The sequence below is a fragment of the Magallana gigas genome, chromosome 8, assembly GCF_963853765.1.
Source record: "Magallana gigas chromosome 8, xbMagGiga1.1, whole genome shotgun sequence".
Lineage (NCBI taxonomy): Eukaryota > Metazoa > Mollusca > Bivalvia > Ostreida > Ostreidae > Magallana > Magallana gigas.
This window is the reverse complement of record NC_088860.1, coordinates 12,143,155-12,162,444: the sequence shown is the minus strand read 5'-3', so window position 1 is coordinate 12,162,444 and position 19,290 is coordinate 12,143,155. Positions and strand designations below refer to the sequence as shown.

The following is a 19,290-nucleotide window of genomic DNA, read 5'->3' as shown; positions in this document are numbered from 1 at the left end:
GCTACTGAGACAGATTTCTTTCTTTAACAGTTATACTAAATCTACTTTTGTGATAATTTAGTGTCTGGTTTTGACGCAGTAATATACTAATATTTTTGTCGTATGGAACCAAATTATAATTTTTTCCCTGATAGAGCGCATCCTATGTTACAAAAGTAAAACAGGAGGTGAACAATATCGAATCCAAAGAAGTGAGTATTTACGCTACCCACAAACAAACAAAAAATTAAAAGTTATTTGTTGAAATGAAATCTAATGCATACAAATGTACACTTATAGCATCAGTTTGAGAGTTTGAGCGAGAAAATGGTAAACGAAGTAACGTAGTGGAATCAAATTCTTTAATTTTAAGCTTTTGACGCACTAATTAATTTATTCCAGATCAGAGATCACCTTAATGTTTTCATTGGTCGATATGAAGAAATGACGTCATCTGTAGCTGCAGCTAATAGAGAAAGAGATGATGTATTCAAATTTCTAAACATTCAAAAATAATAATAATTTAATATTACGTTCTTTCGTATCCCATATAATATGGTGTTATTTTCGAATACAAAATTTCTGCATTGTATAAAAAATGATACATGTACTTTCATTTTTTTTCAGCTTCTTCTGCAGTTGGCAGATGTATGTATTATATATGCATTTTTAAAAATAAATAATAAGTAAGATATTATATGATTGAATATATTGTAAATTTGCTTTATGATAGCAGTAATATGTTTACATACTTCATTGTTCTATTTTTTTGATTTTACCTAAATAGTGGTTCACTGTGGATCACACGGACCTGGTGAGTGAAAATATTTTAAATAAAATAAAATTAAAGTTCTCGAATTTTTCAAAAATCAAATTGTCCAGTTCAAGACTGGTTATAATTAATGTTTCTGTTATCTCAACAGGGAGTCGATTCCTCAATCACCGAGAAAGAAGAACATGAACTTACGTATGAGAGAGAGAGAGAGAGAGAGAGAGAGAGAGAGAGAGAGAGAGAGAGAGAGAGAGAGAGAGAGAGAGAGAGAGAGAGAGAGAGAGATTATCACAAACATTTACAAAGAATATACTATGTTTATGCATGTATTTTATAAATATATTGAAGTATAAATTCTTTTATGTTTATATTTGTTTAAAAGTTGTAAGAAATATTAAAGAATTAATTAAAAGACGCCAGGGCTCCTCAACCTTGCCATTATGAACTTAAAATCATATTAAGAGACACATAAAAGAAATGTAGCCGTGAAAAAAGATTAATATTATCACAAACCCTTGATGTTGTGTTGTGAAGTTATCTTTCATCACATAGCAGTTGATATCTTGAAAATCATTTTGATTATGATGAATTTAAAGATAACTATATATTTAAAATACGATCTATAAATTTCTTGTCAACTAGTACCTGTATCACCTACAGCCACGCTTTTGACTTCTTCTTTTTTAATGTTAAACTTATAAATATCCTCTAACTCCAAATTTTAGGAAAAGCTATGCTGAAACTGTGGCAACCTTTGAAAAGCTGAAAAGAATTCAAAATCAGCTGAATGCAGATCCTGGGAGGAAAGCTCAAATATTAGCTGAGTAAGTAAATCCGGAAATATTCACGTTTACAATTTGAATATTACATATCAGTTCGACAGTATGGCGGGAAAAGCTTATTAAAAGTAAATTATGCGATTGTGAAGTACAATCTCAACAGATAGGACATGTTCATCATATTCTAATGTGTATGTATTTTATTAAATACTACCGTTTTTTAAAGACTGTCAATTTGCTTTTTATTATTTATTATGAATTTATTTATTATGAATTTTATCTTTACAATGTATTCGTAGTTGCTGCACATGCACTTTTTGTTTTCTTACTATGTGACCACCCCTTTATTATGAAATTATTAATACTCGTATTTTATCAGGTACGTATATACTAACTAGTATATACGTCCCTAATTTTATAGTACATGGGTGGTCACAGGAAAAAGACAAACAGTTTATGGCGATCGATCGAGCCCCTGTGGTTATGTTGATGTTTATACATGTAATATTTCTAAATGACTCGAACTGAAAATAGTGAACCAAAAATACTCGATTGACCATGAGCTATACGTTAGCATAGATTTTATCAATCTATTTTATAGATTTAATTTATAACATATATTTTTAACATATAGGCCCAATGGGCCGGTGTCTCATTATCTACTTTGTACAACATTTTGTAATTTGTTATAACACATGTTACTATAATAAATTATTTACTTACTTACTTATTTACTTACTTACTTACATAGAGGATATGTTTGCTATTCTAATTTATAGCTCTCATGGTTTTGTCAATTAATTTGAATCTATGCTGATCAAAATTATTTTTGCAGAGAGAAAAAACATGTGGGAAAGAAAGTTCTTGACAATCTCCAGCTTATGAAAACAAGTAAGGATTGATTTCCTGTGTAACATGGATATATTCTGTCTTGGGTTTTAGATATATCTTAAACTCTTCAGTGATTGAATATAGTTACTGACAAATATTGAAATTTTAAAAAAAAGTGATGGAAATGAACCTTGTACAGAATACGCAGGTATTGAAATGTATTGATATTGAGTCAAGAGACTCAAAATATCACCTTTTTCTAGGTATTACATCTTTATGATAAGCAAACTTGCAATGTTTATTTTACATTAAGTTGATATATTACAGTCAGCATTCAAACAATGAAGGTGCGGGCTGGATCAACAGAGTTTATTCCATGGAAAGATGCAGCAGATGAAATAGTGGGGATGATGAAGAAAGTTCGTCAGGAAAGCTCTGAAGGTGGGAATATTGAGATTACCGGTACTATTACCGTAGAACAGTATAATTTGTACATCTGGATTTTTCTGCGTTGTGCATTTTTTGGCAAAAAATTTTGCTTTCATCTCATTTGCAAAATGTTTAATATCTACAAAATGTGTTATATGGGTATCAATTCAAATATCACAAAAAATAAAATATCACATAATACTTACAGTTTTATCATGAATCAAAATGCAAATTTTTGCAATGGCAGAAAAAAATTGCATAAAAATAGGTTATACTGTACTTTTTGGATTGATTTTTATATTCATATTATCGTAGTCTGTTATATTTTCATCATTTTTTGTCACAACAATTTGTAGACAAACAGAACCTTGTACATTGTACCTGCATCCATACAGGGATTTATTATCAGAGAAGTTCAGATATTCAAAATAATTAGTAAATCTGAATTTTTTTATAAACAGAAGTGACAATGCTCACAGACAAGATATACCAGCTACTTGGAGAACTGGAAAAGCAACAGTTGTTATTCAATAGGTTAGCACAGATTGGTTAGGGTCTTATTATAATGTTCATAAAATCTGATTATCAAGTCAAAGGGAGATTGTTTTATCTCTAGGCTTTTTATAAAAAAAAATCATAATGTGGTTCAAACAAATTTTCTTTTACAATCATTACATTGCATTTGTATTAAAATTTCTCATGCTTCAAAATGCTTTCATGAAAAAACTGAAGTTAACAGATGAAACTAGTGGAAATTGTCTGATTATGTTTATAGGTTAAACAAAGATATAAAGAGAGAAAAAATGGTAAGTATTAATCTTCAGTTTCAGCATTTGTTTATTAACTATGAAAGATAAAATTGGCCAAGTCTGTGTGTGTCTGTATATATATACAGTTGAACTTCGATATCTCGAACACCAATATCTTGAATACAATGAGTTTGTCGAAGTGATTTTTAAGTCCCAACCACTTATTTTTCAAGTATTTTACCCCCGAGATATCGAATAATAGGATAAATCAAAGTTTGTAAACTGTCCCATCTAGTTTGAAATAACAAAGTTTGACTGTATATATATGTAGTTATAGTAGGGTTTTTACCGGTAGCAAACTTATTTTGCATGTTGATAATTTTAGCAAATGTAGTCTATGTATGTTTGGCAATAGTTTCCACCATACAAACATTTTCAGGTTGAGTGGCATATGATCACCGAAAACACAACACAATGTTGTGTAGAATCTGTAGGAGATTCAGGTAACAGTTCTATATTCGAGACTTTGGTCTGATTTGAGTTTTATCGTTCTTCCTAATCCATTAACAGCTTACACTAGTACCGGTATATTCTATACACAATGTAAACTCAATGAATACATAATGTACCGTGTATTGTATTGTACAGAGTTTGAATTTAACATATACATGATGTACCTTGTACGTGTATTAAATTTCATGCACCACTAATCAATCACTTCTTTTCATTCGGCATTTGAAATTACTTGTTCGACATATCTGTGATGAAGCCTTATGTAAACATTGATTTTAATGCAAGAAGCATGTTTCATTATTATTATTGAGGGTGAGAAAGCAGGTGAATCATAGAGTATATTCGCCTTGCTTAGAGCTTGGTGATCTCTTTAACCTTTACATTCTATCCTTTGTAGCAATTTTAGCTTTAAAAATATTAATATAAAAGAGTAAAGCATTGCAGTTAATAATCATGATTTGGTTTCTGTAACAAATGAATATGATTTGGTCATGACTTCATCTGATTCAAAAGTACATTGTAGGTCAAGAGTCAGCTTGCAGATGACTGCACCGATCTGAAAGTGCAGCTGGTCCAGGCTAAGGAATCCATCATCAGATATGAAACGGACTTGGAGAAAGCCAAAAAGGTACACAGATTTCATCCTTTTTCTGTGCATTTTCTGTTCTGTAGCTCTGAAACGTTCATGCAATAGGATAAGGAATTTGATTGTATTCATATAAAGAAGTTTACGCATCAATTATCTGGGTTTTTGGAGCCAGTTGGCAATTGATTTGGTGATGAGAAAACAAATTAAATTTGACGTCTTGGTAATGTAAAAATTTATTAAAAATGGAAGCGTAAATTATAAGGGCTTTCTTTTATCTCTCAGCATAATGCTTTGTTTATCGCATGCAGATGATCAAGAAATTACGGAAAGAAAAGGAGAGCAGAAAGACCACTAAGGCTTCCGCTGCAGATGATGATGGTGAAAAACAAAGAGACGAGGAGGCAAAGATACCCCTATCCACCATTAGAGCTCAGGTAGTCACGACGCGAGATAAATCTATCTTCTATCATAGCTTAGGATGTCACGTGTTAAGATAATTCTACCCTGTATTATAGCTAAGGTAGTCACGACAGAGACAAATCTACCCTGTATTATAGCTAAGGTAGTCACGACATGAGATAAATCTACCCTGTATTATAGCTCAGGTAGTCACTACATGAGATAAATCTACCCTGTATTTTAACTCTAGTAATTACAGGTTAAGATATATCTACTACTATTCTGTATTTTAGTTTGGTAAGTTAATTGCTAAGGCTCAAATAATTGTGTAACCCCTTGTGTCGGAGAGGGTCATATTATCTGGAGGAAGAAAGAATTTAGAATTTATTCTCTTTTTTTTGGAGGGGGGGGGGGGGGGGGTGTTGCAGTTAATTTGATATTGTTGTTCAGGTCTGCAATATTGGCCATAGACCTCTTGTAAAATTCATTTCCGTACTAACATAGTGTCATTGTTTCAATTTTTATTTTACTCTTTGTTTGAACTTTAATCCCAGCTTAATGGAGAAAACAACCGTCCCCATGAGATGTCGAGTGACCCCTCTGTACTGAGAACCCAAATACGGGAGCAGGAGGACAGGATTACCGCCCTCACAAAAGTAACAGCTAGTGCTTGTACATCATTCCCTTAAGTTACTGCAAACAAACTTTGATTCACAACGACTTAATGTTGCAAATTGCATGAGATAAACTTATTCACAGCGACTAATTTTCATGATCAAGGTTTAGATTATCCTTATAAAAATAAGATATTAGAGACATTCGAGAACTCATTTTAGAAATATACGCTAAAAGAAGACTCTCGCAAACCCCGCAAAAATTTTTGCACAAGAATAAAACTTGGTTTATTGTATACCATGTATTGTTTCAAGAGATATGTATTAAAGCACACGTGGGAAATTTTTGTAAAGTGGTACATGTATTATACACTAAATAAAGAGATTAAATTTTTGTGAATATTTACCTGTGAACTGACAATAGAAGCTTTTTTCATAAATATTTTTGTGTATTATATAATGCCTGTACATATTGATGTCGCCTTGGATAAACAAAGTAATGGAATTGCTGGGATGCTTAAGGAACTCATGTGTTCTGTGTATTGTAGGAACTGAAAGAAACAGATCTCAAAGTGAGAGAATTTGAGCCCGTACTTGCAGCAAAGGTATGTATTAAACTTCATGCAAGCATATACATGTATCAATTTACACACGTAAACATGAAGATGAGTTTGATTGTCCATGTTGTAACTATGAAATATTTAAGGCATTTTCAAAACACAAGTACTGTAACTAGTTTATTCCAGTAATTAGCCAGAATGTTTATGACATATGACACACTGTACCTGGGTGGCAGATATTAAAGAGACGTAAACTTTAGAAAACTTGAATTAGCACAATAACAACCCCCACACACGCAAAAAAAAAGGGGGGGGGGGAAATTGAACAAGCCCCTGTGGTTAATTTTTTAAAAATAGGCTTCCTGTTGAGTGCACAATTCTCTAAAAAAAAAAATCAGATACCAGTAAATGCAATAATGGTCTCTTTTATCCCTTCATGCACCAGCAGACAATGTGCAAAATAATTGTTCCTGTTATGTACATTTTTTGAATGAGTTTACTAAAGGGAAGAAAACAAAACACCCTATTTTTTTTTAGCTTTAAATTTTCTTGATTAAATGTCGCCTGATTTTTATCACCTTGTTTATAACAGAAGAAAACCCTTTAAAAATTGGATATGTTAGAAAATTGACTTAACTTCACAGACTCGATCAGTACAAGTGCTTTTTAAAAATGTATGCTGGCACTGAAGGTTTTTTTAAATTGTCTAATGATAGAGTTTTATAAGAAAACAACTACATGATTGTATATGTATTATTAGTTATATTATACAGGATACAGGGCTAGTGTGAGAGTAGTATGCATATATGTAAATAATCAATGGTCATGAATATCTAACTTAATAAACCTTGTACTTCTTCAATCTTGATCTTTTGAAAATCTCAATGATCCTAAAGTGATGGTGATATTTCACAGCACTATTATGATGGAGATGTTTTACAAGATGTAAGTATAATGGTGATTTTTAACAGGATGTAGCACTTGTGGAGCTGGGCAATGAGATCAACAGTTTGGACCAGAAGGTGGAGAATCTAACCTCTTCAGTGGAGGAGAAAGATAAGGAGATCAAAAAGCTGTCTTTTGCTGCCAAACGAGCTTCAAGGTCAGCTTAATGAAAAATCAGTTTGTTTCAGATGTCTGAATGCTTCATTGATTTGGATGATTTAGTTACTTTTCAGACAATATTTTAGAGATGCCGTTTTGAATTAAAAGTCATTTTTTATGATTTGATTTTTTTGTTTACAAATAAAGATAATTAATACATGTAGTACCAATATGTTGCATTTTGGTGTTTCTTTGAAAAGATTTTTACAAAAATTATTTTGATTAACACTAGTATTCTGTTTTTGAAGACAGTCAAATTAAAAGTGCATGTCCAGGGGGAGTGGTTTTTAATGCTTTTCCTATATCAGTAGACTTTTAAAAAAATTAAAATAGCAATCAGTTATGAAATTATAATGTTATGTATTTTGTTTGGATGTAATGAATTCGCACTGATATCTTGTTTCTTTATTTATAACTTTCATCCTAATATAATTTATATTAATCTACAAGTTTTACATTTTGCAGCAGACCACCTCCATCTTGTAAGAAATGCAGCAGAACTATACCAGCAGAAACTCCAACTCCAGCTGAGAAGGTGAGTCTGGTACATGTACCTCAGTACATCAATCTTCTTGTAAGACCTTGATCTTGGAAAGTTTAGATATTATCAACTGAAATTCTGACTGGGGCTGCTGTATTAGACTTTTATTTGACATGTGATATTTGTAAGCCAAGCGTGTAACGGAACAACACTTGGAGATTCCAGAAATTTATGGCTGAGAAAGGTTAAGACACAGGTCAGTGATCCAAACTGAATAAACCCAGATGTTATATTCAACAAAATAAAATAAGGTATTCAATATCACTTCATATTTTTGTCCATTGACATTACACCAATATTAGATTTTAGCCCAACAATACAATAAAGGAAATGTAAATGAGTACTGTGCTCTGCTGGTGCTTTATGGTTACTTGTGTATTCACCAACTGTCTGTCTGTCTGTTTGTAATTTGATGCAACTAGGTTGTCCATTATTCATTCCCCCCACCCCCATCCCAGCCTTGTCTGAATCAAACTTCACCCATAGAGTGCCTGTGGGTAAAGGGCATGTAGTGACCTTGAACCAAGTTTTAGGCCAGAGGTCAAGGTCGTAGCATTTTCTCTCCACTTGGCCCAAGCTAGGAGGTATTTTATAGTCAAAATCTTGAAGTGAAAGTCTATGAAATATAATCACTCAATGTTTTTTTCTCAGTGTTTTTTATTTTACAGCAGGATGGACCTGATGTCCACATAAACAAAGAACTGCAAGAAAAAGATACTGAAATAGAAAAGTTGACTGATGTGATTCAGCATTTAAAAAAGCTATTAGCAGAGACAGAAATGAAATTAAGTGATGCATATCGAGAAATCTCGGATCTTAGAATACTTCAGACAGAGAACATCATCCATCAAAAGGTACAAGAGAAAAGTCGGGGATAATGAAATTCAAGCTACTTAGAATTTTATTATTATTTAAAAAAAAAAGATTCCTACATGTACCAAATAATATAATTTTGCCTGTATGATTTAGTTAAAATTAAGAGGCAAATAAGTACTCTGTATTGCACATTTTTGTTTTTGATAAATCTTCACAGTATAAAATTTTATGCATAAAAATTTTTATGATTGAACTAAGCTCAAATAAATAATTTTGCCCACCATTTAGAAGTCATCTAAGATAGCCAGATCCGAAGTCCCCATTCCATCTGTCAGGGTTGAACACAAGGTTCAAGGTCAAGATGTTCACAGCATTGAGGACACTAAGTCTTCTGTTATCATCCGTGATCCAGTGGATCTTCGAGAAAGCGAACCTCTGGTAATTCCTATGAGGGAAGATCTTCCAGTGGAGGATGCACCCCTTGACATGGTGGAAGATGGTGAATATGTGGAAGAGCTGGATCTAGAAGAGGAGTCGGTTTTGGAGGTTTATCTATTTGAAATGCCTTTAAAACTGTTACAGTTTTTGGAATAAAAACTTTTTAATTGAATTTTGATATTGTTATAATAAAAATAAATATAGTGACTGAGATTTATGCTTACAAGGATGTTTATTTTGGTCATTGAGATTCATGATAGTTATAAATTAGGGATTTAAAGATACTCTTAATATGCTGTATTTTTAAAATAATATTGAATATTTATGAAATAAAAATGACACAGGTGAAAGAAGAGGAGGCTGTTTCACCTGCAAAACCAATCAAACCCAAAACAGCTGTACTATCTGTAGAGAAACAGAAATCTCAACCAAAGAGGGTATCTATACAAATTTATTTAACCAATGAAAAAAAAAACAACAAAATTTACAAAAGTCTGAAGGATAAACATTACTGGGTTACTTTTCTTGTTTTTATATTAGACAGCCATTGCAGAGTTGTCTATCTTTATGAAGATGTTATTGCTTTCCTATTATTACAGACCAGCCGAAAAGAGAGAACAAAACTGCCTGCTTTAAACCGCAACTCTGTCAAGTCTTCCCCACGGGAACCTGTGCATGTGGAACCTCCCATTGATCCAGAGGCCAAGTCCCGAAGGAATCATGTCCTATACCAAGTTGGAGATCTACAAAGCAGGGTACATGTCTACATTATACAACTCAATAGCTTTTTGATTCTATTTCTTTTTCATTTCAAGGTGTATAGCTGTTTATTCATATCAAGCTTTACAGATACTTTTTCTAGATGAATGTGATATTAAACATGGTGGCTAATTTTGTGTCCACTGTTAGCAGCTTGATCTACAAAGATCCTCAGGTATGGCTCAAGTCAGGGACCTATTTTTGTAGTAAATTAATATATAACACTGTGAATGCAGACTGGGACAATTCTTTTGAAATGTGAGCATTTTTCTGGCAAACAAGTATTACATTGGACTTTGTAGATCCAATCTTTTATAGGAACCAAGTAGTAATGGAGTGAAAGCATTTGAGTTTGGATGCAATGCCAACACCTTGAAGAGAAAGGAGGTGGATCCAAAAGAGCTGGAGTCCCAACAGAAGAGAGCCCAGGTGTTGTACTGTGGTCAGAGTATCAGCAAATTGGTGAAGGAGGTGTACAATCTTCTGTCTACCACACTGAATCTACAGGTAAAAACATGAACACCCCCACATCCCATTCCCACACCTAGTATCCCATCAAGTATTAAATGGACAAATAACAAAAGTGCTGAAGAATGTAAACATTTAACTTTCCTAACTTGATATAGCATGATATTGATTTGTTTTGTTTTTTATTCATTAAGGTGATAAAACAATTATAAGTGTCATGCCATTGTTATTAAATATTGAGCTTCTTCATGCATACGTATATATTGTCCTGTTTTATCCATATGCATGCAAAGCAATAGCTTTTATAGAGTACATGCATTTTTTTTTAATTTTGAAAAAAAAAATTCAAATAATTTCCCCCTGAATTCCTTGAAGAATAATTTAGGATATAAATTTAAGGGAAAAAACATTACATTTGAATTAAGAAGAAATATAAAAACAAACTGAAGCATTTAATTAATTAGCCTGATATTTAACTACGATAGTAGTACATGTATTAGGAGCAGTCTCTTTTTCACTGATGATGATTAACTTTCAGCACAGTGAATTCGAGATGATTTATAGATCCTTCAAGAAACACCAACAGAAGAGAGCCATTGAACTGGCCATTATGTCAGGAAGTCTGCAGAAGTACTATGAGTAAGTCCTAGGAGTATACATGTATAGCTTTCATTGTATACATACTTCATAAATGTTAAAATTACTCTAGCTCACATTCAATAATTTCTTCTTGAGATTTATGTGTAATTTGGACTAAAATAGGGGTAATGATGTCAGACAAGCAATTCTCTTTTAGTAAGCAAGGAGCATGTCAGAGTTATCCTTCTTGATTAAGATTTGTTTTTATGCAATGTATATGCTGGTAAGGTATTCAATTTTACCTATTAATTATGCATTAAATCCATTTCCTTATGAAATTATTTAAAAAAATTATTTTTCATGCTATGTTTTCTGCATCTTTATTCCAAAACAGTGGTGCTCTATGGTAGGATGCAGAATATAGAAAAAGTTAAGATTTGAAAAAGATTTAATTACCATTTACGACTGTAAAATAGTATTCTCTTTTGAGAAGTGGACAGGCATAGCCTACATCCACATGGATGTAGGCTATGCCTGTCCACTTCTCAAAAGAGAATAGTAAAATAGCAGCGCTTATCTTTATTGATACTAATCTAAAAAAATAATAAGTTTACTGACATTAAAAAGAATAAAACCCAGAAACCTGATTAGACATGAAAAACTGGTGGTAAAATAAACAATAAACCTTACAGTCTTGCAAGTGATAGGACAAATTATTGAATAATAGAACATCGGATTAACTTCAAGATGGGATAAGATTGTAAAAAATAATGTTGTGGGTACTGTACATTTGTAATTTGGAGTACAGCATATTGCACAAAGCATAAAGCATAAAACTTTCCAACAAATAAGTAACAATGTACTCTAACATGAAGTCAACAAGACATTTAGTTATGTATTTGTTAAACATCACAGAAGAGACCAATATTTTTAAACAGCCTGCAAAAATAGTGGTGGTGGTATGTACAATTTTAGCTGTTGTGTGCTAAAGTTTAGTTAGTATCAGTCAATTGTCTCTATAACCTCTACATGTAAGAATATGAACTATCGTTAGTGGTGATTGTATTTGTAGTGTATGAACAACTTTTTTTTTCAGCAATGGCAGTAGAAGCACTTCCTACGATTACCACAAGCCTCAGGCAGGCTCCTCGATCAGTGCTGAGGATCTGGTGAGTTACGAGTTCATAACCAATTTATTGTCCCTCTCTCATTCATGCTTTTTAGGTCACTTGAGTAAACTCAGGTGACCTATTGCTATCCATTTTCGTCCGTCGTGCGTTAACAATTTTACATTTTTAACTTCTTGAAAACTACAAGGCTAATTGTTACCATTTTTGGTGTGAGGCATCTCTATGGTAAGAGGAATCTAAATTGTGAAATTCATGGCTCTACCATCCCCAGGGCACAACAAGTGGGGCCTAATATGCAAAAAAAAAGAAGCCAAATTTTCAAAAATCTTCTTCTCTACTCCCACATGTGAGGAGAAAACTGGTTGCATGGTTATGATGTCCATGAAGCCCTCTACCACAATTGTGAAATTCATGGCCCCTGGGTAAGGGGTTCTGGCTCTAGGGTGGGGCCAATATGACCATATAGTAAAAATGTATTAAATCTTAGAAAATTTTCTTCTTTACTCCCGTATATATTTGTTAAAAACTAAATGCATGATTATGATGTCCATGAAGCCCTCTACCACAATTGTGAAATTCATGGCCCCTGTGTCAGGGGTTCAGACTCTAGGGTGGGGCCAAAATGGCCATATAGTAAAATGTATTAAATCTTAAAAATCTTCTTCTTTACTCCCAAACATGTTGGCAAAAAACTTAATACATGGTTATGATGTCCACTAACTCCTCTACCTAAATTGTGAAAACCATGGCCCCTGGGTCAGGGGTTCAGGATATTGGGGGGGGGGGGGAATATGGCAATATAGTGTTAATGCATATAATGTTTTAAAATCATCTTCTCTATTCTCACACATCTGTATGAAAAACTGACTTAATTAAGGTCTTCCGTTTTCCAACGGAAGACCTTATTGTTTTCGTTCGTTTTTTTTTTCCCTATTATTATTATTTTTTTTCTTACAAAATTTGTGCAGGCGATTTCTCAGAAATGGCTCAGCCGATTTTCGTGAAACTTTCAGATCTAATAGATATTAATCCGAACTTAATATACATATTTTTATTTTGATGACGTCATTTCCGTTCTTGACAAAATGACGTTTTAACGATTTTCAGAGGGTCGGCTTGTCCAGGGATCTCCTTCTAAACGGTAAAAGATATTGAGTTCAAACTTTCAGGGATTGTAGACAAGAGATTGTAGATGTGCTATTTGGCGTTCATATTTGTCATGCTCAAAAGGCGTTTAAGCTCGCCTGGTCCCGAAAATTGAGACTAAAAAAACGTCGTAATTTTTAATGGTTTTTCTTAGTTTATCTCTTTTCTGAAAAATATTTTGTTAACACTTGTAATGCAAAAAAGATTTATATTTACAAGACCTTTCATTTTATATCAAGAAAAAGGGGCTGGCCCCTCAAATTAAGGGACCAAAGGGCTCTAAAGTCTTTCATCTGTAGCCCTTTACTGAGTGATATTTTGTGAACAGTTATAGAAGCAAATGTGTTTATCTTACAGTTATGTATCCAATAAATGTAATGATTTTATCATGTGTTACGTAATAAGTGGTTTTTAGGGGCCAAAAGTCCAGAATTTTGATCACCCATATCTCAGTAAGGAGAAATATTTTGAAATAAAGTACAGAAGTAAAGATAGTCAAAATGATGTACTAAATAATATGCAATTTTCAATATTTCGTTAAATGGCCCCTATAAGGAGTTATGGGATCGGCCCCTAAAACGTTCTTTCCCAATATCTCAAGAACGGTAACGAATTTCTAAACACTTGTTGAACAAAATGTGTTGAGATTTAAATGACCTTTTATTTGATATCAAGAAAAAGGGGCTGGCCCCTCAAATTACGGGACCAAAGGGCTCTAAAGTCTTTCATATGTAGCCCTTTACTGAGGGATATTTTGTGAACGGTTATACACTCTAGAAGCAAATATGTTTATCTTACAGTTATGTATTCAAGCAATGTAATGATTTGATCGTGTGTTACGTAATTAGGGGTTTTTAGGAGCCAAAAGTCCAGAATTTTGATCACCCATATCTCAGAAAGGAAATATATTTTGAAATGCAGTACAGAAGTAAAGATAGTCAAAATGATGTACTAAATAATATGCAATTTTCAAAATTTCGTTAAATGGCCCCTATAAGGAGTTAAGGGATCGGCCCCTAAAACGTTCTTTCCCATATATCTCAAGAACGGTAACAAATCTCTGAACACTTGTTGAACAAAATGTGTTGAGATTTAAATGACCTTTTATTTGATATCAAGAAAAAGGGGCTGGCCCCTCAAATTAGGAGACCAAAGGGCTCTAAAGTCTTTCATCTGTACCTCTTTACTGAGGGATATTTTGTGAAAGGCTATAGAAGCATATATGTTTATCTTACAATTATGTATCCAAGCAATGTAATGCCATGTGTTATGTAATGAGGGTTTTTTAGGGGTCGAGAGTCCAAAACTATGACCACCTATATCTCAAAAAGAAAACATATTTTGAAATGCAGTTAAGAAGAAAAGATGCTAAAAATGATATACTTAACAACATGCAATCTTCAAAATTTGGTTCAGCGGCTCCAATAAGGAGATAAGGGACTGGCCCCTAAAACTTTTTCTTCTAAGATATCTCAAGAACAGTGACGTTTAAACACTTGTTGAACAAAGCTCTTACACCTGTAACAAAATAGTTTCTGGCCCCCTAGAATGTAGGCCCTGTTTTTATTCTAAATCTTGTTTAACTGTTAAATAGCAAAATCAAGATAGAACTTATATCTCAAATTCTAAAATCAGACGGAAGACCTCCTCGTTGCTCGCAACGAGATCGTGTCTAGTTTCATAATTATGTTTACCAGGAAGTCCTCTACTAAAATTTTAAATTTCATGTCCCCTGGAGTAAGGGCAGAGCCAAAATGGATGTATAGGTGTTCATGCATATAATGTTTAAAAATTATCTTCTTTACTCCCACACACCTGAAAGGAAATTTGAATTCATGATTTTGTAGACCAAATCTTTTAAGTTTTTTGCCAAAATTTTAGGTTTCATAGTTCTCATAGATTTCAGGCAGGGAGGTTGTCGTCATTACAAATTTATAATTTTTCTACTCCAGAATGAAACCCAATTAAATGAATATATGAGACTCCTCGACAAGTCTGTGTATGGGTTATATATATGCTACTCAGGTGACCGTTAAGGCCTATTTGCCTCTTGTTGGTATTAGGATTTTTTTTCTCTTTTTGAAATGAATTTGGACATAATTAAAACTGAAGAAAAAAAGTTTATGAATAGTTTTATCTTAGGGTACAATGCTAGATAAGGATAAAGTTAGCTTAGCTCATATTTCATTATGCAATAACTTGCATGCCATTTCATTGGGGTAAAGGGGAACAACTCTTGAAAAAAAAATCATGTGCATTGATCAGTTCATTCAGATGAATTCAATTCATTCAGATGAATTCAGAGATTTCAGTAAGAGATGACTTGCTAATTGATGTAGAAATAAGTCTTTGATTAACAGCACAATACATGTCAATGTACAGCTGATTTTAGTCCATTGTGTGGGGACATGACGATGACTCTGTGTGCCTTGAAATTAATCATCATTTGGTCCTCACTGCCATTACACTGGTTAAAATACTACGCAGTTAAAAACAATGAAGGTTGTCAGTGGAATTCTTTTGGCTCTGTATTGAACAAATTAAATGTCTGTTAATGCATAATGGAGATATTCACTGAAGTTCAAGAGATCAGCATTATTGGAATAATCATTATAAGAACTTGCTGGTTTGATGAGTTCATTAAAAAGGCTCAAAGTGGCTGCAATTTTAGAAAGAAGTAGAGGGAACATGCCAGATAGGCTGGATGGATCATGAGAGTGGGGGCTTGGCGGGTGATCGTAACTATTTGAATTCTGTAAATCATGATAAATGGGATTCTAATAGAATTTTTTGATATTAGTCCTTAATCATAATGAGTTATAAAAACTTTAATCAAATTAATTAAAAAAAATTAATAAGGATACAAAAAAGTGAAAAAAAGAGAAATATTTGAAGAGAAAAAATTTTCAATGAATATTATCATGAATAAGATGAATGAATGATCTACTTAATGTTTTGAAAAGTCTTTTGAGATTTTATTACAAATATTTGTAGTAGATGTGTAAGATGTTTGTTCCTCTCCTATCGGAAAAATCTGCCACCTCACTTCAAACCTGATTGTTTAATGCTATATTTGGACAAGTATGGCAACAGGTTTAACTTAACATAAATCTTGAGATAAAGGCAATTCTATCGACTGCCAAGACATTCGATACACGTATCCATTACCACTGTTGAATGCCTGTATCGGCACTCGATTGAGATATATTGAAATGCACTCGAACAATACTCGAAATTTTTGTCTTGTCGGCCTCTGAAAGAATTTCAGAGCTTGAACTTTAATCACATAGGAACTTTATCAACCGATATGGATCTCCGATGGATTAAAATGTTAACATAATGTTGGTGGTATTAAAATGTAACTGCAAGCAGAACAGTAAGGCTTAGAATGATAAACCCTGCTTGTCCTTAGTGGGAGAGAGTTTGGGACAGAGACTAGCGGAGCTACATGCTTTTAAATGTCTGAAAGTATAATGCACAGGGGTCTATCTGTGTATTTTTATCTAATTCAAATAGCATGCATTGATTTGACGGAAATATTTTACAACACCTCTAGTGCCTAGAGGCTCAAACCTGTCTAAGTGTGGCCTGCAAGTAGGGGAATATATATCTTTAGTAGTGGAATTTAATAGGGTGGAAATGTCAGTATTTTATATAGATACCTGCAATTAGTTTGCATTTTATTGCATATTGTAGGTAAGAACTGGTACATGTATTGAGATAATTCCATCTGAAGCAAAGAATGTTATTCATTGAAGGATGCATTATTCGAAAAAAGATTTCCAAAATCTACATTAATTTATGTATCCTTAATTTGCATTTCATACTGTACATACCTGGGATGACAAAATATTACTTTAACATAAAACATGTACCAACAAAACTTTTTTTTCCGATAATGCAACTGTTAATGCATCCCTTTGTCAAAAAATTAATGTACTGGTACAAGTAACTTAAAATGATAGCAATAAAAAGCAAAATAGAAACCAAGTCAAGCATCTTAAGTACCGTCCCCCCCCCCCCCCCCCCCTTTGTCCCTGTTAGTTTGGACTTGTTTTTTTTAGCAGGGTTTCCCAAACCAATAGAAGCATTGAGTTTTGGTAACTGCATTATTCATAATCTTCATTACTGGGTAATCTCTGGCTAATGATTAATGACCAGAGTTTTAATTATTTGAAAAGTTCACCTAGTCCAGGTGCAAATTACCGGTACTGCCAGTTTTAACTTACCTGGCATTAGGATGGGGGATGATTACATTGCTGCCACCCCCCAACCCCCCCCCCCCCTTTTTTTTAAGGGGTATAATAAAGTTGTCATAGCCCTATGGATGCATTCAGTTGCAACCATATGTTTAGAGAAAGAATTCTCCTTAAATTATTCAGACCATATTTGCTTGTCCTGATACTAGAATGATATTATTTTCATGAAGCATTGACATAATGTATATATTCATTTTCAAAGTGCTATCGGTGTGTTGTATGAAGTTAAAGGATTCATTTGACAACTTAACAAATGCAGCAACAGTGAAGTAGACCAAAATTCATGCAAATAATCTTAAGTTTCTTGTGGGAATATAATGATGGGATTTTGAAATACATGAACTTGATCATGAAATTGATTCAAATGAAAGATAATCTAGCCAAAGGGCCTTGTATTAACGTTGCAATTTAATCAATGCCAATTTAAGATAATTGGTAGTTGCAAGATACATTCAAAATTTTTAACTGGCCTATATACTACATTTAAAAGTAAATCAATATTCTATGCACAAGCCGTGACCTGGTCATACTAGTAATTCAATATTACAGATTTCATTCTTGAATTGTTCAGATTATGAGATAGGTAAATAGTTTAAAGAGAGAAGAGGTTTATTTGAAATTTGAGTACCTCTGTAATCGTGCACAGTTTAACATGTATTTTAATCAATGAAATAATGGCTGTCAATTTAAACTTCCAAATTAGTACTTATCTCAATGACGTCTGCAGTGCATGCAATGTAGAAAAAAAAGAAAGAAAAAAAAAGGAATAATTAAAAACTCAGCATGGTAACTTTCTCACAAAGAATCAGAGTGGGTCTGCATATTGGTGACATACTCTAAAGATGTGTAGAGAAAAGGAGATGTATTTTCATAATACTTATTGACAAAATCACTGAAGGCCACAGATTGGGCTTTTCTCCAACTGATTTCATGAGGGGATTAAAAGGCATTGAGTTATTCCTTTGCATTGTGTAGGTATGTGCTTGGTGCTGCTGCATTATTCTGGTCTTTGTATGGAGGGATTCAGTTTCCTTCGATGACAATGCCTCTGGTTGATTGGGCCGAGGGGTATTTCAGTGTGTGCTACTGCTGTGTTTTTGGTAGGACTTTTGTAGAGTATTTGTATTTGGAATTCAAACATTTGAAATTGGTTGCCTTTAAGTAATTATTTAATGTGAGATTGGTTGGAGATTTATATTATGTAATGTCTTGAAATGTGGTAGAAATCATCTGTTATAGCTATAGAGGTGAGTGTATAAAACTTTTGTTGAAGAAATATTTTTAGGATTCCATGATTAATATATTTGTTTGATTTTAGTTTTTTCTTCTTCAGAATTTATGTAAAAATATGATATTGATCAGATGTTTGTGTCATCTTTTAAAAAAGGTCAATGGTATGGGTTTTTTTTAATGACACAGAAGTTTGAAGTTAAAAACTTAGAGTATTATTATAAATGGCAATTGGACGTGAAGCATGCATGCAGACATCATGCAGTTCTTTAGTTCTTTTAGACTCATAATTATTTGTTGAGCTCCAAGTTTGTAGAAGTTCATATAAAGAATGACAAAATTAATAACTAAGCAGTGGTAAAAAAAAACTAGTAGGCTAATTGTTCTCGAACAATTAGAGGTCTTTCCACCTAATATTTTTAATGAATTGCTAGATTGCTCAATAAGGTATAGAAAAATTATTATACCTATGATACATGCTGTACTATAAATTGATATATGGTTTTTAAAGAGATTTATTATTATTATCAAGCCAATACTATAGAAATAGATTTAACTAACAATAGAAGAGAGTGTTCTAGAGGCTAGCTGTCTTTGTACAAAATG

General features: G+C 33.0%; 1 protein-coding gene across 6 annotated transcripts in view; it reads left to right on the top strand.

Annotated features, from left to right (window-relative positions):
• Window positions 1–19,290, top strand: part of LOC105324801 (uncharacterized) — a 32,824-nt gene that overhangs the window by 900 nt on the left and 12,634 nt on the right. For 2 of the 6 annotated variants that reach the window (XM_011423984.4, XM_034474533.2), the window contains exons 3-26: window positions 135–191; window positions 382–465; window positions 607–627; window positions 767–793; window positions 903–946; window positions 1,477–1,575; window positions 2,366–2,421; window positions 2,689–2,802; window positions 3,252–3,324; window positions 3,566–3,596; window positions 4,576–4,680; window positions 4,950–5,075; window positions 5,595–5,696; window positions 6,203–6,259; window positions 7,186–7,316; window positions 7,784–7,853; window positions 8,528–8,713; window positions 8,964–9,221; window positions 9,458–9,550; window positions 9,713–9,868; window positions 9,976–10,047; window positions 10,191–10,379; window positions 10,879–10,979; window positions 12,016–12,088. In XM_011423984.4, the coding sequence (XP_011422286.3) occupies window positions 135–191; window positions 382–465; window positions 607–627; window positions 767–793; window positions 903–946; window positions 1,477–1,575; window positions 2,366–2,421; window positions 2,689–2,802; window positions 3,252–3,324; window positions 3,566–3,596; window positions 4,576–4,680; window positions 4,950–5,075; window positions 5,595–5,696; window positions 6,203–6,259; window positions 7,186–7,316; window positions 7,784–7,853; window positions 8,528–8,713; window positions 8,964–9,221; window positions 9,458–9,550; window positions 9,713–9,868; window positions 9,976–10,047; window positions 10,191–10,379; window positions 10,879–10,979; window positions 12,016–12,088 (2,325 nt within the window). Of the gene's footprint in view, window positions 1–134; window positions 192–381; window positions 466–606; window positions 628–766; window positions 794–902; window positions 947–1,476; window positions 1,576–1,646; window positions 1,722–2,365; window positions 2,422–2,688; window positions 2,803–3,251; window positions 3,325–3,565; window positions 3,597–4,575; window positions 4,681–4,949; window positions 5,076–5,594; window positions 5,697–6,202; window positions 6,260–7,185; window positions 7,317–7,783; window positions 7,854–8,527; window positions 8,714–8,963; window positions 9,222–9,457; window positions 9,551–9,712; window positions 9,869–9,975; window positions 10,048–10,190; window positions 10,380–10,878; window positions 10,980–12,015; window positions 12,089–19,290 lie in introns of those variants that run through there. The other 4 variants (XM_034474532.2, XM_034474531.2, XM_020065703.3 and 1 more) reach the window with 4 other exon arrangements.